The sequence below is a fragment of the Hemitrygon akajei genome, chromosome 6 (assembly GCF_048418815.1).
Source record: "Hemitrygon akajei chromosome 6, sHemAka1.3, whole genome shotgun sequence".
NCBI lineage: Eukaryota > Metazoa > Chordata > Chondrichthyes > Myliobatiformes > Dasyatidae > Hemitrygon > Hemitrygon akajei.
Window position 1 is genome coordinate 65,794,138 of NC_133129.1, and position 25,826 is coordinate 65,819,963.

The 25,826-nt window shown below is 43.5% G+C and overlaps 1 protein-coding gene across 14 annotated transcripts in view; it reads right to left on the reverse strand.

Moving 5' to 3' along the window:
* Nucleotides 1-25,826, reverse strand: part of trpm3 (transient receptor potential cation channel, subfamily M, member 3) — a 501,544-nt gene that overhangs the window by 59,022 nt on the left and 416,696 nt on the right. For 8 of the 14 annotated variants that reach the window (XM_073048529.1, XM_073048527.1, XM_073048533.1 and 5 more), the window contains exons 11-14: nucleotides 23,969-24,103; nucleotides 23,136-23,186; nucleotides 6,667-6,702; nucleotides 6,289-6,429 (exon numbers count right to left, since the gene is read on the reverse strand). In XM_073048529.1, coding sequence (XP_072904630.1) covers nucleotides 6,289-6,429; nucleotides 6,667-6,702; nucleotides 23,136-23,186; nucleotides 23,969-24,103 — 363 coding nt within the window. Of the gene's footprint in view, nucleotides 1-6,288; nucleotides 6,430-6,666; nucleotides 6,703-23,135; nucleotides 23,187-23,968; nucleotides 24,104-25,826 lie in introns of those variants that run through there. The other 6 variants (XM_073048531.1, XM_073048530.1, XM_073048535.1 and 3 more) reach the window with 2 other exon arrangements.

The window sequence follows — 25,826 nt, forward strand, 5'->3', positions numbered from 1 at the left end:
ACTCCAGTGCTAATGACCTTTGCTTGGGGTACCAACTTACATTGGAGAATATTATTATGGAAATTGTTTACGGTTTCATTGGGTAAGAATGGTCGCTGGTGGCATGTGCTAAACATATGATGTAGTATTGGTTGTGTGCTGCAGCCTGTAAACCACTGAAGGAACTGAAATGAACTTTCAGAAGCAGAGTACAAGGTGTAATTGCTTCAATATATTGTAAACAAGGTTGAGTATCATGTTCTAAATGTTTGTGACTCAAATGAGTGGAAATAGTTTCAAGATAAGGTGGTGATCTCTTAAAACTGACGTATAAGGAAATTTCAACTTGTAAAGAGTTGTGAATCCCTAGAATTCTTTGCCCCAAAGAGTTGTGAAGGCAAAATCATTAGAAATGTTTAAAGTACAGAGAGTTTTGGCACAGAGGAAGATTTGAGGGCTGGGGTACATCAACCATGATACTGAATGACGGGGTAGACTGCGGGACCAGTTTATTTATTTTCTTAGTTAGTCCTATTTTCTTGTACTCCTGTGTTCAGTTTTGAAGCATTTTAATTACACAAATACTTTGACTCTAATCAGTGCACTTATATATTAACAAAAGCAGTGGAATAGAAATGAAACGCCTAAAGTTATGGTAAACATTGAAAGAATTTCAGTTAGACTACACTTGGAGCTGTATGAATAGTTCAGATCCCCGTGCTATGTAAAGGACCTGGAGAAAGGAGATGGAGCAAAAGAGATGACAGTTGTTTGAAGCGACAATGTCTGAATCTCTTTTTCCCAGGGCAGAAATGGATAATATGAGGGGATATATGTTTAAGCTATTTGGAGGAAGTATATGGGGTATTAGAGGCAGGTATTTTACACAGAGAGTAGTAGTGGTGCAGGATACACTGCTACAGGTTTTGGTGGAGGTATAAACATTAGGGAGATTTAAGAGACTCTTAGATAGCCACATAGATGATGGGAAAATGGAGGGCTCTGTGGAATGGAAGGGTCAGACTGATCTTAGAGTAGGTTAAAAGGTTGGCCAAAGGGCCTCTACTGTGCTGTAATGTTCTATGTTCTAAGTTCTTTTCTTCAGAAGAGACCTGTCAGGGATCTCTCAAATTACAAAGCAGTCTGAGAGGGCAGACATAGGGTTGCTGGATGTGGGTAAGACAAAACATGGAACTTGAGTCTCATAGAGACTGATTGAGGTGACTGCTAAAGAGGAGCAGGATGGATGGACGGTGAGAGGAACAGAAGGAATTGCGAGTAGGGTGCGATGGGGCTCACGTAGAGCAGCGAGGAGTTTGGGTGACTGGGCAGTTTCTGTGTGCTAGCTTCCATGCAATATATACGTAAGCCTTATAAAGAGGTGACCCAAAATGCATGAAAGGTTTTGATGAAGCCCTTCTCCTATATACAGAATTTAAACTGTAATAGATTAATATACACTAACACTTCAGTTAGCACAAAGGAATGACAGAGCGTATTGAATTGGCTCCAAAAGGGTAATTGCATACAGTCCCCCATAGGCCAAGTGCCAGTGAGTCAATGTGCATTGATTGGCTGAGCAACTTTAAACAATACAACTGCATTCAGCAAGCTGTCTGTGTGCATCTGGCAAGCTGGGAAATTAGTAAGATGCTATACTTTGATGATCTTAGTTCTTGCTTTCTTGTATCTTTTAGTAAAACTATTTTTTCTCAGGAACTATATAATGAATCCATATTCTGCAGGGTAGCACTGTTCATATCAGGAAGCTCTTTTCAAATCACATCATGGAATTGGTAAAAATATATTTTCACTCACTGCAATTCCTTCCATAAAATGATTTCAGTGCCGGAATCAGGAGCCTAGTTAGTCACCAGTAGCTGCTGACATTTATATAAAACACATGCAAAAGCAGGAAGTGCTCTGAATACTCAGCATGTCAGGAGGAAGAAACAGAGTTAATATTTGATCGATGAAAGATCATTGATCTGAAAATCAACCCGATTTCTCTCTCCACAGGCGCTGCCTGACCTGCTGAGTTTTTCTAGCATTTTCTGTTTTCTATTTTGGATTTCCACAATATTACTCTTTACTGATCTGGGAATGGAAAAGTTAAGGATGGAACCACATCAAACTTTCTGGCCATTACCTGTTCTCTGCGTGCTGTAATGCTCCTACCTATTCACAGTCTTGTGCAAGTTTTAGATTCTTGGTTGCAGAGAAAGTGATAAAGCAATTCAGAGCTAATGGAAAGGAATGGAAAAGAGCTTGTGATTGGCTTGTAGAGAATTCTGCACAGGATGTGGACATGCAATGGTTACAAACAAACACAGCTTGCAGACGACGGACTCGCAGGGCATGACATCCATATCATCATTTCGGGCATGGTATTAACATAAAATATAAGAGATATTAAGGTCTGTAACCTAATCTTTGGACAACCGTTCATCAATGTAAAAACTTCTGATAACTTATTGAATGTTGTGGCCATTGCTGATAAGGGATTAAGTTTCCCTTGGCTATGTTACAGCCTTGTCATTCCTGCCTCTCACCCAATCGAGAACTACATCCTTCTGGACATCAAAGGCTACTGCATTCTTCATGTCAGTTCACGGGAAGGTAATGGGTTGGGAGGAGGGAGTTAGGGTAAAGGGGAGAGGGTGGAGAAGTAGGGAAAGAGAAATGGCAGGGGTTGGAAGAGAGAAAGAAGCTGGGAAGAGAAATAGGGAGGGGGTAAAAGCAAGGTGCAAAAAGAAAGGAAGTGTTGCATAATGAAGGAGAGGGGGTGGGGGAGATAGAGAGAAGGAAGGAAAGAGGGAGAGAGGGAAGGAGAGAAGGAGAGAGGGAGAGGGAGATGAGGCTAGGAGGAGGGGAATAATCAGATTGAAAAACAGGAAAGGGGAAGAAGGGGTAAGCATGAGGTGGGGGAGGTGAGGGAGAGAGAGGAGGGAGAGAGGAGGGTGAGAGGAAGGACTGAGAAAGAAGAAAGAAAGGAAGTGTGTTCCTGTTCAATACACAGCCTGTCAGAAGAGTGAGGTGAATATTGAGATGGGGAGGTTTGCTGACTGGGCACCTAATGGGATTCTAAACCAATAAAATGCTAAAGAGAAAACGAGTTAACAGATTAGATTGGTAGATAAATGTTGCCTACTTGGCTCTGATTTGGAAGAATTAGTCTCTGAGTTACATTTATTCTGTAGAGCCACCCTGTGAGAGATTACTGGTACTCCATGCTTGCTTTGTTGAATGAGGGCCAGCAATTTCTTCCCAGAGTTGGCTTGGAATTACAGCAACAGGTCACAGGGTGTTGCAAAATACCAGTGAAAGCCCCTTCCATGTGTGTAACTGTTACTGCTGTTGGAGCTTCCCACTAATAAAACTTCTGCATTAAATGAGCATACTTGAGCACTGTCACAGTAATGGCACTGTGAAAGAAGTCAGCCAGAACTCCTGACTTGGTTGCTCAGAACTTGTTGCCAACTCACGAGGTATACTTTGTGTTTTATGTACCAGGAATTCCAGATCACATCATCCTTCAATGACTTGCGGTCCCACTCACTTTAAACAATAATTTACGTTTTCATTCTTCCTTCTAAATTTGATAACTTCACAAGGGTCCCATGAGCAACATCTTGCCAACTCACTTGACATATTTATTCTTTTATGTGGCACCTTTTCAAACTTCTTCTTCAAATCCAAATAAACGCCATCTACTAATTATCCTTTAACCTCTCTGCCAGAGTGGGGAATAAAAGAGAAAAGGGGAGGAAAAATAAAATTTACCAGAAGGAGAAATCTATGTTCATGCCATCAGGTTGGAGGCTACCTAGATGGAATATGAGATGTTGCTCCTCCATCCTAAGAGTGGCCTCGTCATGACAAAAGAGGAAGCAATGGACCAACATGTTACAGGAACTGGGATAGGAATTAAAATGGTAATTTTATGGTAATTACCCAATGTCTATTGGGTAATTCAGCTTTTTGCAGATGGAGCGGTGGTGCTTGACAAAGCAGTCCCACAATTTACATCGTGTCTCACCAATGTAGAGAAGTCTGCATCAGGAGCATCGGCTACAATAGACGACCCCACCAGATTCGCAGGTGAAGTGTTGCCTCATCTAGAAGGACTATTTAGGGCCCTGAATGAAAGTAAGGGAGAAGGTAAATGGACATTTCTATCACTTTCAGGGAAACCTAGTTAACTCCTTCTTCCCTTTTTCCCATGATCCACTCTCCTCTCCTATCAGATTTCTTCTTCTCCAGCCCTTTACCTTCAACTGTTTATAAATATCCATCAGTGTTGCCTGACCTGCTGAGTTCCTCCAGCATCTTGTGTGTGCTTCTCCATAATTACCTGGAACCTAACGGAATTACGATCACTAGATCCAAAGTGTTCCTCTACACACACTCTGTCACCTGCTCTTATCTTAGTTTCTAGTAGGAGATCCAGTACTGAACTCTCACTAGTTGTTACCTCAGAAATAGGAAGGAGACAATCAGAAAGGGGAGGTAAAATTGGGAGGAGGGGTAAAACTAGTGGAAAGTATGACAGTCAGTAGGAGGGGAGGACAACATAGGATGGACAATTAGAAGAAGGAGGAATAATCAGAAGGAGTGGGGAGAAATGGAGATATTTAAGCAGGATGACATCTATCAGAAGGGATTGGGATAACTGAAAGAAGCACAGACAGTTGAAGAGATGGGGACAATCAGAATGTGTGGAGGACAGTCTTTGGGAGTAACAGCAGCAATGGTAAAGGATATTGTGGTTGGAAGCTCCTTATCTTGTTTTAAATGGAGTCAATATTTTATTGTTGAGTATATAGTCTCAAATTGGTTTTAGTTGTAATATTTATTTATGAGCATAAATATTTCATATAATTAACCTTTAGCCTGCATCAATTGTTTTGAGCTCCATATTCTGTACTTTCCAAATACTGCTTCTGTTACCTTCTCAAGGTAATGGAGGTTTAGGGGACCCATGCACTGATATCACTGTTAATTGGGTAGTGTAGAAAAAGAATTAAGAAGAGAAATAGATAGTTGGCTAGGAGACAAAGGGTTGTTAAGAACCCTGTTCTGACCCTACTTGGCTTAAATCATTCAGTTCTATGTGCTCAGCAGGATGGGTATATCTTTGGAGGGAGTGCAGAATGCATCTATCAGAATGAAAATGGTGTTAAAAGGGTTAAATCAAGAAGAGACTACCTGGACCGATTTGCATGTCCCAGAGTTCTGGATTGAGGGCTGATCTAATTTAAGTTTTAATAGGACCGATTGAAGATAGTGCTTCCCAAAGCAAGTGGGAGTCCAAACCAAGCAGAGTGGTTAGCAAAACGTTTTACAGTACCAGTGACCCAGGTTCAATTCCTGCCACTGTCTGTAAGGAGTCTGCAGCTCCGTCCCGTGGCCGTGTGTGTTTCCTCCTACATTCCAAAGGTGTACCAGTTGATAGGTTAGTTGGTCATTGTAAATTGTCCCATGATTAGGCTAGGTTTAAGTTGGGGGATATGCTTGGTGGCTTGGCTTGAAGGACCAGAAAGGCCTATTCCACACAATACCTCCGTAATAAATAAAAATAAACTAAACATCTGGACTGATGTGGGGATGATTCTGCAGATAGAGGGAAGTGACCCTTTTCCATGCAACTGATCTCAAACCTGGATCTGGTCATTTGGCCATGGGTGTCAAGTGTGACAGAACCTAAGCAGGTTAATAGAGTTGATGTTCAGATCAGGCAGGCAAGATCTCATTGAATGGCAGGAAGATTTGTGGAGGGTGGGAGGTTCAATTAATACCCCCATTCCAAGTCCTGATCACCTCCATGAGAGAATGTCAGCAGCAGTGAAAAATGGCCAGGATCAGCCAAACATAACTTATGCCTAATCAAAAGATCCAAATATACTGGAAAATCCAAGGAAAAACACTCTGCTTGACACTCTTTCCACTCATCTACACATTCAACCATTGTGTACTGTGTAAGGCAACAATATGCCAAGGCTTCTTTAACCACATCCTACAAATCAACTAGCATTAGGGGCATGGGAGTGCATTCGCATTCCTTTCCAAGTCACCTATAATCCTGGTTTGGACATATATTGGAAGATCCTCCATTGCTAAATCCCCAAGCCAACCATGGGAGTAGCATCATCATCAAAAACTGCTGTGTTGCAGTACCACCATCACACAGGGAGTTGGGAATGGGCTGTAAACACCAGTAGCACTCACATAAATGGAAATGGCATTCAAACTATAGTCTTGTTATTTTGTGAGGGTTGAGAATACTGTCATTTCTGCCACACTACTCACCCGTTTTGGACCAAACAGATTATGGTATAGGGTTCGAAACCTTTTGCGCGTGTAATTGCAGCGATAAGCTCCTCCCATCAGATTCTCAATCACAAGCCCGATGTCAATTAAACTGATTCTATAATCAGGAGGAAGGTTCCCCTAAACAACACCAAACATAGGAGAGAGATAGAGAGGTTGTATATTAGTAGTACACTATGGAAACAACCAGATAAATTATTTTTATTGGATTTTAGATGAAGATTTTAAAATTAATTAATAATGCTTTTAGTAGTGTTGTTGAAAATGGATTCAATGGATTTGCACACTACCTTTTGTGTTAACTTTAGTTTAATAACAAATGTATTTTATGTGCTAAGCAGATTTTAATCAATTCACCTGAAAATAGATCCAGCTGAATGCTTGGTATTCTCGCTTGGAGAGAACAAATAAGTTTGAATGAGTTACTGCAGCATTTTACAGCACATATCAAAATTTAGCTTTATTCATGATGGTCTCAGAAGGCTGAAATTTGACAAGCAATCTTCTGATAAAGAGACTGCAATTCTAGACTACATAAAAGAGGTGTTTTTTAATCAGTAGCGCTCATTGACTTTGTTACTGTTTTGTCAACATAGCATTTATGACCATCTTTACTCCGCGTTTTACATTTTTTTAAGTATTAACAGACCCTTCAGACCATTCACTTGTACAGCTAAAATGTCATTACATCACAAGAGGGAGTTCTTAATTTCATTTATCACTTCCCTTTGTATTGCATTGCCTCTATTTCATCTGAGGTACTTTTCACAGCCCCATTGCCAGACTAACTCCTGGACTGCCATGCAACTGCTTTAACAAGCATGCCAAGCAGTCATTACCATCCAATGCCCAGCGAAGACACAAACAGATCAAGGCTCATTGCCAAGTTCTATCTCACAGACTGTCCAGGTTGCCCATTATTTCATATGTTTGCTGATTGGCTCTGGGTATATTAATACTTCAGTTTTAAAAATCGCTTCCTTAGATCCAAATCCCTCCATGACCTCACCCCCTCTCTTTCTCTGTAATATCTTTTAATCCTGTAACTTTCTCTATGTGTTTCTCCAGCTTTGGCCTCTGATAGCTGTGTGCCTGTGCTTTGAACTCTTGAATCCTCTGTCTCATGTTACTGTGTCATAACCTTTCCATCCTCTCTTATTGAAAACCTCCCTAATCCTGAGAATGAGTCAGTAAGAGAGATAGTAACAGATGGTGCCTACACCCTTACCCTCAATGCCCAGTAAATCTACAAACAGTTCAAATAGAACATTATATTGTGGCCCTAACAAGGTTGGGCTATTTTGGATCTAATCAACCATAACAGCTTGTCATTGTGAAGGATTCTCTTGGGAATAGTGACCATGATACGATTAAATTTCACACTCAGTTTGAGAGTGACTAAAGTAGAATCTCATTAATAAGTAAAGGCATAAGGCTAAAGGAAAATGTACAAGTCAGATTAAATGTTTGGATAGCAGGTAAGTAAATGAACATTTGGGACATCGTGGTAGCCTAGTGGATAATGTACTGAGTTACAGCACCAATGATCGAGGTTCAATTGCTGCCACAGTATGTCAGGAGTTTATACGATCGTCCTGTGACCGCGTAGGCTTCCTTCAGGTGGTCCCGTTTCCTCCCGCATTCCAAAGACGTCCAGGTTAGCAAGGGTTAGAAAATTGTGGACATGGTATTTTGGTGTCAGAAACATGACAGCATTTACATATTGTCCCCAGCATGTCATTGGACTGTGTTGGTCATTTGCACAAATGACACATTTCACTCTTGTGGCAAATAAAACTAATCATTAGTCCCTGGTTTACAAAGTAGGTTAAATGTGGCATTGGATTGAAAGAAAATAATAAGATGGAAAATTAGGAGAATTTTAGAAATCAGCAAATGCATACTAGAACTTTGGTTAAAAGAAAACAGAGCATGAATGCAATATAATAATGAATATACACGTAGCGGCCACTTTATTAGGTACACCCTTACACCTGCTTGAATATGCAAATGTTGACAGCAGAGGTCTGGGCACCTCGAGACATTGGGATACTGTCTTTAGATCGGAGGAAAAGACAAATCTCAGGTCAGCAAGAGCTGTGATTTCCTGCACCATCAGAAAGGAAAAGCATGGTAACTCACAGGGAATATAGAGTCATTTCTCTGACAAAAGAGATGAGACATGAGGCACATGTGGCAGGGCATTGAGGCCATAACTCCAAGTCCAATGACAATAACACATCCCTTCCTAATAGGCTGAAGGCCTTTTATGCTCCGTTTGATGTATGCAATGATGTGCTGGTGGGGAAGGCTCCGCTGTCCCCTCGAGAAGCAGGTACTCTGTCTGGCTGCAGCTGATGTGAGGTAGACCCTAGCCAGATGCTTCGGGCCCTGATAAAGTAATTCTGTAGGGTGCTGAGGGTCTGTGCAGTCCATATAACAGAGATTCTAACAGACATCTTTAACATCTCTCTGGAACAACTCACTGTCCCCTCAAGCTTCAAGGAGGCCACCATCATCCCAGTGCCCAAGAAGGTGACTGTAACCAGCTTCTACAACTCTCATCCAGTAGCAATGAACTCATCAACAATGGAGTGCTTTGAGTAGCTGGATATGGATCACATTAAATCCCATCTACCTGCTACACTGGAGCCTTTGCAGATTGCCTGTTACTGAAAGCGATCATCTGACAATGCCATAGCCTCTGCACTCCAGTCCATCCAGTCCCACCTGGAAAATGGGGCCTCATTTGCCAAGATGCTGTTTATCGACTTCAGCTTGGTGTTTAATAATAATTATCCTTCAGAAGCCAGTGGGTAAACTGTTCACATTGGTTTTCAGCATCTCTCTCTGCAACTGGATCCTGGACTTCTTGACAGAAAGGCCACTGTCAGTCCATATTGGCAGAAACATTTCAAGCTCCATTGCGCTGAGCACCAGCAGTCCCCAGGTCTGCATGCTCAGTCACTGCTGACCATGACTGCACTGTTAGACCCAATTCAAACTGAGTCATCAGGTTTGCTGATGACACAACTGTGGCTGACCTCATTAGCAACGGCGATGTGACAATGTACAGAGAGGAGGCAGAGTGGTTGGTAGAATGGTGCAAACACAACAAATTGAGTTTCAACGTGGCCAAGACCAAAGAGATACTTGTGGACATTAGAATGATGCAGACTGCCCATGCCTCACTGAATATGCACAGCTCCTCTGTGGAGAAGGCTAGGAGCATCAATTTTCTGGAATGCACATAACAGATGATCTCACATGATCCCACAACACCACCTCTTTGGTCAAGAAAGCATAGCAATGTCTCCATTTCCTGAGGCGAGTGAAGCTCTCCCCCCACCCACCCCCCATCCAAATTTCACAGGAGCTGAGCAGACCACCTATCAGAGATACTTATCAGGAGCACTGCATACACAAGGCCCTCAGCATTGTCAATGATTCCTCCATCTGACCAACAGTCTCTTTGACCCGCTACCTTAGCATTAGGATAAGACCCATTAGGATAGAAAATGGCTTCGTCTTCCAGGCCATGAGACTACTGGACTCCCTGCCAACACTCTGGGTTTATCACACATGAAGCTCCGGTAGTGTTAGACTGTTGACTTTGAAACTTGTGTTGTAAATGCTCCTTATTATTTGTTAATCTACTTGTGGCAATATAACTTGGTGTTATGTGTGTGAGTTATATGTACTGTGTTGTGCATCGTGGTCCAGAAGAACGTTGTTTCATTTGTTGTGTTTTGTTGAATGATAATAAACTGAACTTGAACTTGAAATATCTAATAAGCCAATCAAATGGCAGCAAGTTAATGCATTAAAGCACGCAGATAGGTTCAGTTGTCCAGACCAAAGATCAGAATGAGAAAGGAATGTGATCCGAGTGGCTTTGACCGTGGAATGATAGTTGGTGCCAGAGGGGGTGGTTTGAGTATCTCAGAAATTGCTGATCACCTGGGATATGCACACACACACAACAGTTTACAGGGACTCGTGTGAAAATTAAAAAAAAACATCTAGTGACTGTCAGTTCTGTGGGTGAAAAAGGCTTGTTAACGTGAGAGGTCGGAGGAGAAAGGTTAGACTGGTTCAAGCTGACAGGAAGGCGACAGTAACTCAAGTAACCATATTTTACAACAGCAGTGTGCAGAACTGCATCTCAGAATACACAATATGTCGCAACTTGAAGTGGATGGGCTACAGCAGCAGAAGGTCACAACAGGTTCCATTCTGGTGCCTATAATTCCTGTAGCTTGAATGTAGATCATAGTCAGCATAGACAGATGTGGGCTAAAGGGTCTTTTTTCCATGGTGTATGATTCAATAACTTTATGACACTATCTTTAACATCCCACCGCTAGGACATCACTGCAAGAATTTCTTGGGGCAGTGTTCCAGACACAGCCACCTCGAGCTGCTTCATCAACAATCTTCCTTTCATCATAAGATTAAATGGAGATGTGAGGTGGAGATATTATTTCCAACTTGCACAGATAATGGTCTTCTGGTGAGGAAGCTGAGGATCCAGTCACTGAGGGAGGTACAGAGACCCAGGTTTTGAGCCATTTTTGTGTATCAGATAGGACTTAACATCTTCATTTGAGTTTAGCATTTCGGGGTCAGCAAACCCAATACCATCACACAATAAAGGATGGAGTGTCTTAAAAATCAGTGGTGAGATTTACTGTTATCACCAATTATGCTAACAACCCAGATGAAATGACAGAGTGTGTCAGTCAAGGTCATTTTGGTTAGTTGGATGGAGTAGAGAAACTAAAGGGAACCTCCCTAATATATTGTAGTTTTCCAAAGTAATGGGCCAGACTTGATCAGGGATGTCCCTTTTAAATCATTGATTTTAAACTCCATGTTTTGAGACTGCTCAAAGATAGACACACCTCAGGATAAAATTACCTAATTCCCCTGGAAATGATTCAAGTGAGCATAGTGTGGGAATGATGTTGATTGTTGCATGACTAATGAAGAAGCATGAAATTGGAAAAGTTGTTTGTGACCAGCAAATTTTAGGGTTGGTGTGATTCAGGCTGGATATGACTGTCATCGTGCTCCACTCTAGGAAAAGAAATGAATTTTTTACACATGGCACTGAAAGAAAAACACTGCTATGTCATGACCTGGAGAAATTAATGTCATTAGTTACATTAATCACAGAGTTGTCTTGGCTCAAATTAATTGCAATATATCTTGGCATGTTTATCTTTTGGCCAGTATTGTTATAGGCTGGCATGACCTAGACAAAGGACACAGGAGACTTAAGATGGTGAAATCTGAAGCAAAAATAAGAACAATCTTCTGGAAGAACACAGCATGTCAAACAGCACCTGTGGCAGGAAAGGAATTGTCAATCTCTGATGCAGAATGTTGACTCAAAACGTAACAATTTGTTTCCTCCTACTGATGCTGCTCAACCCATTGAGTTTCGCCAGCAGACTGTTATCGTTGGGTAAATGGACTGGTTCACTTTATTTGCAGTCTTGCCTCGAGGGTGAAGTTGGTAGGGTCAAGTCATTGTCTGGAGGTTAAGTGCAAATACCCAGGATGATATTGCTGATGCACAACTGAAAGAATGCTGCACTAGAAGTGCTGAGATATTGGGCATTTCATTCACTGAGGTACTCTCAGATGCCTTTCACATCCTTGTCATCACAACTCAAAGCACCCTACAGTCAAGGAAGAATCTCGAAATGGAATTTCTCCATCTAGTATGGGAAATTTTACACTAGTGGTACTCAGAACTGTCCAGACAATCAGTTTTTATGATATTAGTTAATAGTAAATATTAGATAAGTATAAATCCTTTAAATCCACTTCAGTGTAAAAATGCACCTTTGATAGTGCAGCACCACTTCACTTCCCACTCCCCACAGTTTCTTCATGAGTCCCTATTTAAATGTGAAGATGTTAGTCTTCCAGAGGGATGCACTGAAGCTCAGTGCAGCCGATGCTAAGGCTCTGTGGGAAGGATCACAGTCTAGTCTCCTTCTGCTACTAGACATGGAGCGGCTGAGTCAGGTTGGGAAGCTTTAACAATGGATGTGTGTTTTACCCCATGGGGGCACATGGGTGGCAATGGAGCTATGTACAAACAAAATGATTTGTTAATACTAATGAGTGTACAGGTTGAATGACAGTGAGAATGCAAAGAGCTTTGCATTGTCTTTATTCTTTTGTACTTTTAAAATTCTGAATTATTTTTGAAATGAAAAATCATGCCCCACTTTAACACATGATCACCCTATGAAAACTACCTCACTACTTTTGCACTACCAATTGAATTTTAAATACATTTCTCATGGCAATTTATAGTTTTTTATGTACTGCACTCTATTTCTGAAGCAGAACAACAAATTTCATGATACATGTTGATGATATGAAACCTGACTCCAATTTTAATTCTTTACTGTTTGAAATGGTGGAAGTTCAGTGTAGAGCAACCAATACTGAATGAAATGCAGCCTCCTTTCTTTAAATGGACTGGCTATCAGAGACATACTAAATACGTTAAGCCCAACAATATGAAATGCACCCAAAGCTCAGGACTTTCCAGCTAGCATCAATCTGAAATGGTGTGGAATGACAACACCCTGACAAGGTCATTGTCTGTCATGCACCAGTATTCTGACCTGTACAAGAGTATGGAAAGAACACAGCTTTGGTCCAGCTTCATTTTGGTGTGGATGCTGTACTTGGTTGCTCATTGATCTGAAGACATCTCTAGCTTTGCTGAGCTCTGCACTGGATGCTACCAGCATCCAGCCGAATGATGCTGACCAGGTAGGGTGAATCTGCCGGTGCTGGGTAAACCGATTGGAGGAGGAGACTCTGCATTGAGGGTCATGCTCTCAGTCTTTCTCTGGCTGACTCTGAGTCCAACCTATCCATCAAAAGTACACAGGTGCTGAGTTTTCTCTTACGGGTTATTTGCAAAGTCAAGGTCTTCAGAAGCAGGGAACAGAGATCACTTAATGCCTCTCCGCTTATCTTTCATTGTTTGCCTCATAATCCAGTCAATCATTAGGTTAAATAATATCACCAACATCTCACAGGCTTACCTAACTCTGGTCTTGACTTCAAAGTTCAAACTGCAGTCCCCAACTATGCAGGTAAAGTTAGCACAGAAACTCTGGATAGCTGGACAATTTTCAAAGGGATCCCATATGATCTGAGAATTCGCCAGAAGACTCTCCCTGTGGATGCTATCAAAAGCCTTTTCAAGGCCATGAAATTCACACACAGTTGTCTCTGCCACTCTGTGTACTGCTCCATGATGTTACACAGCGTGAAGATCTGTATGTTTCTCCTGAAGCCAGCTTGCTCCACCCTCAAGCACATATTGACAGTATTTATGATCTGCTGGACAATGAATTTGGTGAGCATCTCACTGGGCACTGACAAACATGTAAAGCCACGCCAGTTGTTGCAGTCACTTAGTGCTTCTTTCTTAGGGATCCTAATGATAACTTCCTTTGTCCAGTTCTTGGGTGCGTGACCCTGTTCCCAAATTACAGTAAACTGTGGTTGCTGGATGGCTGCTGCAACATTAGGTTCAGTTCAATGCTCAAATTGTCATGCTTGAAGCTTTAATGATTTAATTGCAGTAGCAATCTCTACTTTCTTGGGTGGATCTGTGTTGATGTTGAGGTGCTCTGCTGCCTCTTGTACTTCAAGTTCTTCATTTGGTGGTGGTCTATTCAGTAATTCTCTGAAATACTGGCCATTGTGCTTCTTGCTCTTTCTCAGTTGTCACAAGTAGACTGTTCCTATCATTCACAGGACCACTGGATCTGGCCTGGAACTTTACACATACCAATTTTGAAATCTTATATGTTTCCCTGATCACCTCAATTATCTACTGCTTTGCCCTCCTCTGCAAGATCATCCATGTAGGTTCTCTTATTCTTTCTTACAAGTCATTTCACCTTCTTATTAGCTTTAGAACATGCTAGCTGAAGTTTCTCCTTAAATTGTGTTGACTGCATTTAACACTTACTTCTTAATTTTTTGTCTTTCTTCTAAGGCTGTCCATGTTTCCTGATGTATCCATTATTTGGTTTTCTTTCCAACTCTATATCCCAGACAAGCCTCGCTGTTCTCCCTGAAGATTGAGTCAATCTGTTTCTACATTGTGTTGATCCTGTCTCCTGACACATCCTCATCAAGGTCTTCCAAGGCCTGGAGTCTGTTCTTAAGCTTAACGATGAATGCAGATCTCACACTGGTGTCCTTGAGCTTTTCAACATCAAAACTTCTTTTTGCATACGACAAAGATGCCCCTCCAGGTGGTCCACAGCAGTGGTGATTGATAAGTTCGTGGCCTAAGGTAGAAGGAGTCAATTTTAGAAAACCTAGCACATTTATTTTTCCTACATTTACACACTTAGTCCAGCGGTCGTGGAGCATACGGATCCCTTCTTTGTAGAAGTCGGCGTCTTGGACCTCCAGAAGTTGTCCACAGCATGGGGCGATTGATAAGTTCATGGCCTAAGGTAGAAGGAGATGAGTTATTAACTTCAAACTTTCTGCATTTTCACTCAAAGAGTTGAACTGCATGTGCATGTAACAAGAGCTGTATAACTCATCTCCTTCTACCTTAGACCACAAACTTATCAATCACCCCTGCTGTAGATCACCTGGAGGTCCAAGATGCTCTTGTTACATGCTTTTGTTACGATCAACTCTTTGAGTGATAATGCAGAAAGTTTGAAGTTAATAACTCATCTTCTTCTACCTTAGGCCACAAACTTATCAATCACCCCTGCTGTGGACCACTTCCACAAAGGAGGGATCCCTATGCTCCACGACCGCTGGACTAAGTGTGTACATGTAGGAGGAGACTATGTTGAAAAATAAATGTGCTAGGTTTTCTAACTTTGACTCCTTCTACCTTAGGCCATGAACTTACCAATCACCTTTGTATGTTTTTGTTCCAGTGCTTCTCAACTTGAGTTTCATCACTGCCACAAGGTGGTGATCACTTCCTGCATTTGTTCCTCTCTTCACCTTTCGATCATACAATGATCATCTCCACATACCACTGATCATTAAAAGGTCAATCTGGTTCTTCTTGTGTCCATTGGAAGGGCACCATGTCAGTTTGTGGATTTCATGATGTGCAAAGATAACCCTTCCTATGGCCAGATTTATTCATGGCATAGAATTCCACCAGTTCTTCATCATTGTTATTCATCATTCCACATCCACGCGGGCCCATGACAGTGGAGTGTGAGCTGTTATTTCCCCCATTGGCATTTAGATCTCTGAAGACAATAATTATGTGGTGTTAACTACTTATGATTGCAGTTGTTCGTGGAAGACATCCTTTTCTTCAATATCACTACTGTTAGTTGGAGCACAGCACTGAATCACAGTCATGTTCACTTGCTTCCCTTTCAGCCTGACTCTCATCAGCCTTCTGTTGATTGGTTTTCACTCCAGCAAGCCCTTTTCAATGTCTTTCTTCAAAATGACAGCCACACCATCATGATGCTGACCATTTTCCCTTCCTGAGTACAAAACTGTTTCACCAGTTGCTGCCTTTAGTCTGCCAAATCCTGTCCACCTGCTTTCACTGATAATCTGCATTTCTGCAGTCACTTATGCTAGATTGCCAGTGTTGCACATGGTTTGTGTATTCCAAAACCCATTTTGTTCCTGGTTTTGGCAGTGTTCAAGGCTTCCTTCATCATTCCAATAGCTTCCTCTTGATTTTCAATCCTGTCAGTCATGCAAATCTTAGGTGGAGACTCAGGAATGCCATTGCACACAGATATAAAAGGATTCTTCATTGTTGTTTTTGTAATAATTTTTTTTTGACTTGTCTGTGTTGTTAGCCCTGAGCTGAACCCCCAAAGTGGAGGACCAGTGGACCCCTCTTAGTCTGGCCTCTACCCCTTGAGATGTTTAACATTGGCTCCTGGTAGGGTCACCAACGCAGAAAGCCCTGACTCCAGCCAGCATAATTCTTTGGATCAGTGAGGCACGCAAGCCTCCACACCATGACAAGGTTGTGGTCCTCAGCACGTGATGAGAAGAGAGGCCAATTCCATCAAAACAGCACCTCATTGGATCCCTGAAGGGTGGAAGAAATGTGGGAGACTGGATGCAGAAATGAGGACCTTTAGCCTCACAAATGAGGACAATAGAGAAGATGGCTAAGGACAGACAGATGGAGGACCTTCATTGCTGTCCTATACACCATCAGGGTAACAAGGAGTAAGTAACTAATTATCATTCTCAAATGGAAGATTTGGTGGAGTCCAGTCTCTGCCACTGGGTCTCCCCAAGTCCGCTGATGGTAGATACAAGTCCAACTTCAACAATTTGTTCATATAAATGTTGCCCAACACACCATATTGCATTTTAGCTGAGACACTGAAATGCCTTTTGGTTGGATCCGAAATATCAGATCTCCTGACAATATTAATCCTCCAATAAAATAGATTATTTGACCATTATCACAGTTTGTTGGAGCTTGATGTATGCAAATTAGCTGCTGTGTTCCTCAGTATAAAAACATTTCAGCAATTTATATTTGGCTTTAAGATGCTTTAAAGTTATCTGAAATGAGCAAGAGAAATGCAAGACCTTTCACTTGCACCTTAATTCCAAACTGGGCCCCATATAGACTGAAATTGGAACATCACTACTGTACATAGGGGTGTGGTCTATGAATTAGTTGATGTTGCTGGGTGTGAAAGATTGAAAGAGGACTGGGTGTTAGAAATCCATGAAGATAAGGCTTACATATGCTCCTCTGATGATTTAACAGTGACAAGGATTATGATATCTGCCTGGTTTGATTGGGAATAAAACTCCCTAAATGACAGTCAAGTTTACACCATCCATGTAGAAAATATGAAAGTTTGCAAGCTCTTTATTCCCTCTAAGTTCATAAATTCCATAATCTGTTCTCATTTTACCTAATGGCGGTAAATGATCCACTTAAAGAAACAAGATTATAAATGCATTGGAACTCAAGCAGAAGATAATTCTACACTGTGGACTAATATATTTAAATTAAATAACACTGTATAGAATAATAGATTCACTTGGAGGCGTTCTGCCTCTGGAGGCGCAGTTTGCTTTGTGCGCAGTTCATTTAGTACTAACATCATTATTATTTATTGCTATTAAGCTAACATTGCACCACGAGTTCCATGTGTGCATAACCTTGTTTAACACTGATTGCGAGAATAATCAGTATTAGTATTGTGGTGAGCACTTGGTCCATGATGACAGACAAGAAGAGCTCAATATCTCAACTGCTGTTTTTATTGCAACAGCACAATAACAGGAAGATCGCAATTGCTCAATGAGAACCCACTCTGTCACATACAGATTGGGGAAGCGATTATTACACACCCTGGTTACAGTCAAGGTGACCCAAAAGCAAGTGAACAACTGTATAACCCAAGCTGAACTATAACAATAAATGAACTTGAACATCTCACCATAATTCCACAAGTGCATTTTAAAACAAGAACAATAAGTAGCGTTAGCTGCAAGAAATGCTGGGGCAAGGTGTCAACCATGCCCCAGAATGCCACACTGCCTCCATCGGTGGAGCCAGCCGTCCCTGACAACCTCAGAGTCCACAACAAAGTCCAAAAGTCCTGGTGGTGGATGTCGGCGCCGCCTGGGGCATTGGAATGTGTCCTTAGCCCACCAAAGGGAGGCACTATTTGGTGAGGCAAGTAGCAGGCACCAGCAGTATTGTAGCACTTTGTTACAGCAGCCTCGCTGGGTCGTTGGCGGCCAAGGGCTGATACAGTGTAAGCTCAGGTAACTGCACCTGTTATACCACATTGGAGATGCAGTTGAGCACCTCTCCCAGTCCTTTCCAGTGGCCTCCAAGCTTGGGGGAATAATCCCTACTTCCAGGTGGGGCAGTAGACCCACACCGGGGCCCCCACAAGGTACTGCTGTATTGGCGCCCTAGACTGGCGGACCGGCCCCTTCTGGGACGTGCAAGCGTCGTAGCAGTGTGCGAACAGCTTCGTGTCCTGCCTGCACTCAGGCCAAAGGAAGCATTCGTGCAGCTTGCCCGATGTCTTTGTGATCCCAAAATGGCTGGCCCCCACCGGCCCGTGCACCAACCACAGCACTATGGCATGGAGCCCCAGGAGGTCCACTTGCTGCAGGAGATGCCTGTCGCCATCAGAACACTGCCACTGTCGGAAGAGCAACACCTCACACACCCCCAGCGTGCCCCACTGAGAGTATGGTCCCTGGATCCAGGGCGGAGACCTTTGCCCATTCCAGGGCCAGCACGGGATCACTCGCCTGCTTGCTGCGCAGCTGCTGGTGGTCGATGGTGGGGAGGTCTACCTTGCCGGGCTGAAGCACTGCCACCGTCGCTTGCCCCTGGCTCTGCTGTGTTGCGTTGGGCTGCTGCGGGGTGAGCTGCACTGCGGCGGGCTGCTGTGAGACAGGTGGTAGTTGTTGCTGCCCCCACTGCGTCCACTTTCTGGAGCTGCCCTGTTGGGGAGCTATGTCTTCAGCACCGAGGTAGAGTATTGCCCCTGGCACATCCTCATGGGAGTCCCCAGCAGGTCCAGACCAATGATGAAGGAATCCCAGATGTCGGCTAGCCACACCTCGAGCTCCATTGTATTTCTCCCCCACCACGATGCACAGACGCCTCTTCCCTCTCATCGCTGCAGTTGCCAGTGGCCATAGCTAGCTGGACCGCCATCGTTTTCCACCCAGGCAGGGATGGCTGGTCCGTGTTGGGGAGTCTACCGGGACAGATGATGGTGATGGTTGACCCTATATTCACCAAAGCACTGCATCCGATGCCCTGCACCACATAGTCCACATACAAGCCTTGCTCTTCACCCAAACTGACTACCCAGAGAGGCAGCAGTGGAGGTAATTGGTGACGGCTGCATTAGGCCGTGGCTTGGCGTTGGTGTGGGGCAGTCCCAGGCCACAATCCAAGGCATGAGATTGCTCTGGGGCATGTGAGAGGGCCAGCACAGCACGGGTCTGACCTGTCCCACCGGCTCCTCTTTGTCAATGTTCTTCTCAGCCTCAGTGACACAAGCCCAGACTCGCCACGTGCTGAGTGATCTGGAATGCCTTGGGGGGGGGGGGGGGGGGGGCTAAAGTTGCTTTCGACCTTTTTGCCTCTGCCAGGGTTTCGGCCAGAGACAATGGTGATGTCAGGCAATCGTGCTACCGAAGCTGCTTCAGCATCAGTGCCTTTACAAAGGCATGTAGGGCAAGCTCTTCCAGGGCTGTTGGGGGGGGAACTGGGGAATAGCCATGCCGAGCTCAGGGGCAGAGGTCTCCACCAACACCCCCAGGCTTTCTCCCATATGGCTGTCTGCTGCTCAGTTCTTCCCTCATTGGCCTCTGCCTGAAACGCCGCTCCATCACTGCTATGAGGGCTCTGTAGTCACACTGTTCAGCTGGCATTAGGTCAAGAAGGGTCTACTGGGCATCCGCCTCCACTGCCAGGGAAAGGTTCATTGCTGTCTCAGTGGGGCTCCACTCGTTGTGCCATGCAGTATGTTTGTCTTGCCCCACATAAGGCTCCAGGCAGTCAGTCCGTTGTATCTGGGGAGCTTTAAGGTGGACCTTGTGGTCCATTAGTCATCCTCTTTTTCCAGTGGCAGTGGTGGTGCCTGCTGTGTTCCCCTCCTCCAATGGCTGTGGTGCCTTGGGTTCCCTGCCCTGGCAATCCGTGCACTTCATTGGGGTTCCCTGGGAAGGCACGATGCTCGGTTCCCAGGTTCTCCCTCCCGGTTGGCTACCCGTCTTCAGGAGCCCAGCTTGGGGGCATGGGCGAGGCCTACTGCCCAGTCCCTCGACTTATTCGCCGAGTTTTGAGTCCATCCATCTGACGTCATAGCTCTTCAATTTCACCGTCAACTTCTAATCTCACTCCTGACACCAATGTGGTGAGATTTCAGTCCATGATGACAGACAAAAAAAAGCTTATTTAACTGCTGTTTTTATTGTGACAAGCACGGTAACAGACAGAGTACCTTCACTCAGTGAGAAACCCCTTGTCACATACAAACAGGGGGAGGTGATTTATTTAATTTTTTTTCTAGAAAACCCTGGTTACAGTTAGGGTGACCCACAAACACATAAGTGAACAACTCCGTAACTCGAGCTAAAGTTTTCTCATTAAAACCCTGAAGAAAGCTTCTTGCTCAAAGAATTTTTGCGAAGGTGGTTAATGCCCTGCCTAGCTTTATATGCAAGTGAAAAGACAAGCCATCTTCAAAGGCATCTGAATGGCATATGCTACAATATCAGTTTCCAACCCAGCAACGTCGACAGCCGAGCCCCCAGAGGTCAGGTCAGAATGCGGTGCATCGATCACGGCTTTGCGATGTTCGTGCGAAAGGGGCCCGTGCCAGACCTGAAGCAGCAAGAATGAGGACAGTGTGAAGTTGAGGTGCTGATGGAAAACGATTGTTTAGACATAGAGAAAGCTTGTGTAGAAGCTACACTGAGGAAAAGTGCAAAGCTGAGGCTGCCTTAGCAGAGGCAAAGGTATATGAAGCCGCATCTGATTTGCAGTGGTGGTCGTCTCACTAGGAAGGTGATTGAAGAACCGATCGTTGGTGCAAGCCTCTAATACAACATGGCTGCTCAACAGAGGATGATATCAAAGAAGCAGACAAAGATAGCAACCAGCTTCCTGTCATACTTCGCACTAAACTTTTCACTCCGTCCTCCTGAACTTGTGTTCTCTGCTTCAGATTCAAACCCAGAAAAAGATGAATCCTTATTTAAGATAGAAAGGGAGAAAGCGCCCGAAGTTATCCAACTTGGAAACATATAGGTGTTGATCACTTAATAAGAGCAGACAAGGGCAGAACAATACACCAAGTGCATCAGTAGCTCACCTTTCAACAGGAGCTACCGCAGAACCAACTGCACAGCCCTCACTCACTGCACCAGGCTGTGGAGATAAATCACCATTTGACAATAGTTTGAGTGAGATGCCAAGTCTGGTCAGAGGAGCCCTGAGGCAGAATCAATCTGAATGTGGACAATATGGTCATCTGGAGTGTGGTGGAGAATCAGGAGAGGACAGCAAGGAGAACTGGAGAACAGGAACAATATATTGCAGAATACTGATGGAAAAACGATGCAGTGGACAATGTGAACTCACCAGTGGACACCAGTGGACTCCAGGGAACCGAGCCGAGAACCTATTGACACTTCAGAAAAACAAGACCCAGATACAGCTGTAAATTCAGGGCCAGCAGCTTGGGCTACTGGTTCCAACACAACTGCAGCAGAGAAGGGAGGGGAGCCAGCTGAGTACCCATCAGATGTAGCTAATTCCCCAGACACTAAAGACAAGTTCTGCAACATCAGTAGTTATCAGAAGCAAAGCCAATAGAATTGTTGCAGAGTCAATAGAAGGGAAGGCCTGCTTACCCCTGCCAACTCTCATTGACTGGGACCATAGTTCCAACAACAGGCATGAAATCTCAGTCCTGAAGCTGGGATTTCACTGGGGCACATGGTCATCCACAGCATAAGGGGACAACTGATTAGATTTCCCCCACTTGACTTTTCGGCTGAAGGTCTCTTGTTGCTTGGCAAAGGTCCGTGCACACAAGGGACACAAACTACAGTGGTCAGCACGATGCATCTTATGCCCAATGACTGGACCTAGGTTGGGTCCTGGTGGGTGAAGTCTGCCTTGTTGGTGCTCATAAGACATAGGCGAAGAATTGGGCCATTCAGCCCATCAAGCCTGCTCTGTCATTCCATCATGGCTGATGACAAATCCGAATTCCGGATGTTAATTTGGATTTTGACTTGGAGCAAACACGGTAGAAAGACATCCATCTCCATCCACTCTTTATTTGTCCTTGAAACAGCAATATCTGAGAGTCACAAACTTTCCTAATATTGGTAAACATTTAGTAGATGTACTTTAAAGGAAGTATTATGTTTATCGTTCATCGCTATTAAGCTATCGTTGTGCCATGAGTTCCCTCTAGTGTGTGTGTTGCCTTGTTTAACTCTGATCATGAGAATAATCAATAATATTAGTATATTTTGGTGTGAGACGATTCTGTACTGAATCCAATACGTGCTCTACTTAACTTTCTGCAGTTTCATTAAAAAACAGTTTAATCTTTTCTCATTAAAAACCATGAAGAAAGCTCCCGACTCAGGTGATTTTTTGGGAGGGTGTTTAACTCTCTGCCTGTTTTTGTACGCAATGCACTGTGAATGCAGTAGAGGAGGCTCAAAATATATTAATATGGAGTAAAAGGAGTTCCCTTTAACCTTGGAATCTATGTTTAAATCTAGTGTCGAATGCTGGAATGCTGAAAAACATGACCCTACTCTGCTAAACATATTTCCATGTATCGGGGCATAAAATGCCTCAGGTAAAGAACCATCCCTTACCCCTTGTAGTTTGGTATCAATGGCAGGCTCACAGGTTACAAGGTTGGGCCTATTCCGGCATTCAACCACACATCAGATGATCAGCAACCCAAATGCAATTTAAGCATCCTAGTGCTTTACTTGCCCAATAAAGAAGCCATTGAATGATTGGTGTTTGAGCTTGAGATTATAGCATAACTTGGGTGCATGCAGATAGGGAACTTTAGAGTGAAGGATATCATTGACTGCTTGGTGTGATACTGGTTGTTTGCAGAGGAAAAGAATGATTTCCACTACATCAGTTCACTTCTTTAAACACCCAAGTCAACGTTATGTCCCATTAGTGAACTGCAATGCACAAAAGACATGCAACACTTATCAGCAACAGCCATTTGCTGACCTACCAGTTGCAAGATGCATCAACCTACCTTTTTGACATCCCTGACTAATTGGTACAAAGTGTTGGATGGGCCATGTCTCTGAAATGGAATAGAGGACACAATGACATCAGTAGAATTCACAGTGGGAATCAGACAGCTTCTTCTGATCTCTGTTACATCTGCATTAATGGAAACACAATATGCGCGTTGCAAAGTGTATGAAGAAATGATTAGCTGGACCAGCAGATCCATGAAGATAATGTCACTTGGGGTATCCACATGATCATGGACTGAAATGCTATGAAGTTAGGGGATAATCCATGATAATAGCTAGGAAGAGGTCAGGAACATAATCTAGGGTTAGAAAACTAGTTGTCTACTGGTCAGAAGAGAGGGTCAGTATGAAGGACTCTCAATTCAGCATCAGGGAGTGATGGTTCAGATCCTACTCCAGAGAAATGGATGCCGATTGCTCCTGGGGAGAGGTGCATTATTGGAGGAACTAACCTTTGGATGGGATATTTAACCAAGATTCCTATTAAATGCCTGAAAATAATACATTGAAAGAGCAGTAGCAGTATTTTCCCTTGTCCTGGGCAAGATCTTTCCCCCAACCAGCCTCACCCAAGAATGGATCTGCTGGTCAGTGCTGCATTCCCTTATGGGAACTTGCAGCGCCTAAACTGACTGTCACGTTGCCTGTGTCACAGGGTGACCAGATTTCAGAAGATGCTGCTGGGACATCCTCTGTGGATGGGGGGCTCTGTAGAAATTCAGGACTGTTATCCAGAGCTGACACCAGAGTGGGTTTGGGAGGATGGGTGGACGCACAGTAAAGACCAGGCAGATGAAAACAGTGTGGCTTGAATGCATGAACTCACGGTGTTGTAGAGCTCTTCGAGCCTGGAGATGGTGAGGAACCGATGCATGCTCACCCCGTTCTCAATCAGCAGCTTCACAAATTCCACACGATCCAGCACCAGTGCATCAAGCATGGCTTGCTCGAGGGAACCCACCTAAATACACCAGTAATTAGATCCAATCATGGGTTCAGAATTCATGGCAATGGTTTCATTCACCTGACTGGAGTTGTTGCTTGTCAATTGTAAATTTTAAATCTGCAATTGATTTCATTAACCAAGGTTACTGAGTAATATAGAGAAAAGGCAGACTATTCAATATTTCCTTACAACATGGATAAAGGGAAAAGATTTGATAGCAACCTGAGAGACAACTTCTTTACATGGAGAGTAGTGAATACTGGAAGGAGCTGCCAAAGGAAGTGGTCAAGGTGGGTACAATTGCAAATTTGGAGGCATTTTGATGTGTACATGGAGGAGAGGGTCTTGGAGGGCTGTGGGTGGAACATAGGCAACTGGGTCTAACAGGATGAATGCTGTGGTTGGCATGGACTTGTTGGGCCAAAGGGCCTATATTACTTGATGACTCTATACAATGCACATATTTCAGCACTTTGATAGCTGCCTTACAGAGTAATCCAATCCCTGAATGATTTTTCTTGTACTCTACTCCCCCTATATTCTCAAAATCACCCCTGAAATTCCATCACGTCTACCCACTAACCTACCAATCTGCGTACCGTTGGTATGTGGGGAGAAAACAGATATACCCAAGAGAAACCAAATGCAGTCATGGGGAGCATGCACAAATTCCACATGGATAGCACTGGAGTTCCGGATTGAACCTGGAGGCCGAGTTGAGTCACTATAGGACCAGGCTACATCACCTGATTGAATGGGTACATGAACAGCCTAGTGGCCTTCTTCTGGGTTTATGTCCCTAGTAATAAACTAAGGCATCAGCTTAAAAGTAAAAATTCCAATTATTCCAACAAAGTTCAGAACTGTGACATCAGATGGTTATGTTTGAGAGAAATAGCTGTGGGGTTATAAATATAACAAATAAGTTGCCTTTAAAGATTTGCAAACATAAAAGTCACATGGCTTTCACACAAAATGTGTTATACGACAAAAGCAACATTTCTTTAGATAGCCAACATATAGAGAAACACAAAAGCTGCTCTCACAGTTCACAGTTAAACTGGTCAGCTTTGCTGTATGTCAGTATGGTGTTCCAGCAGGTTCTGGTGTTCACTGGAAGAATACTATTATCAGAGTCATTGCGTTGCAACAGGCGCTTCAGCCCATTGAGTCAGTGCCAACCATCAACCTCCCATTTACGCCTTGCCATTTTTATTCTTCCCGCATTCTCATCAAGTCCTCCCTGATTTTACTGCATACTTTCAGACTAGGGCAATTTACATGGGCTGATTAACCTACCAATCTTTGGTTTGTTGATGGAAATGCACTCAGTCACAGGAAGAATGTGCAAACTCCACACAGATGGTACTTGAGGAAGGATTGAACCTATATATCTGGAACTGTGAGGTAGCAGCTCTACCAGCTATACCTCTGTGACACCGTCGTGAGACAAAGCTGAAAGGAGATTGTATGCTAATAAGTTTGCCCAATTAACGTATTGATATGTTGTGGTAAGGAGATTGCAAGTGAAGGAAAAATCCCCTGGGTTAAAGTGAATATCTCCAGTTGGCGTGATGTTGCTTCATTTCAAGAAGTTGGTATCTGTGATGTGTGCTCTAACAGAGAGGGGAAAGTGAGAACGAGGAAGAATGAAAGAAAGCCCTGTCTAGATCTACGAAGGAAAGCCCTGTCTAGATCTACAAAGGAAAGCCCTGTCTAGATCTATAAGATGAAGCAG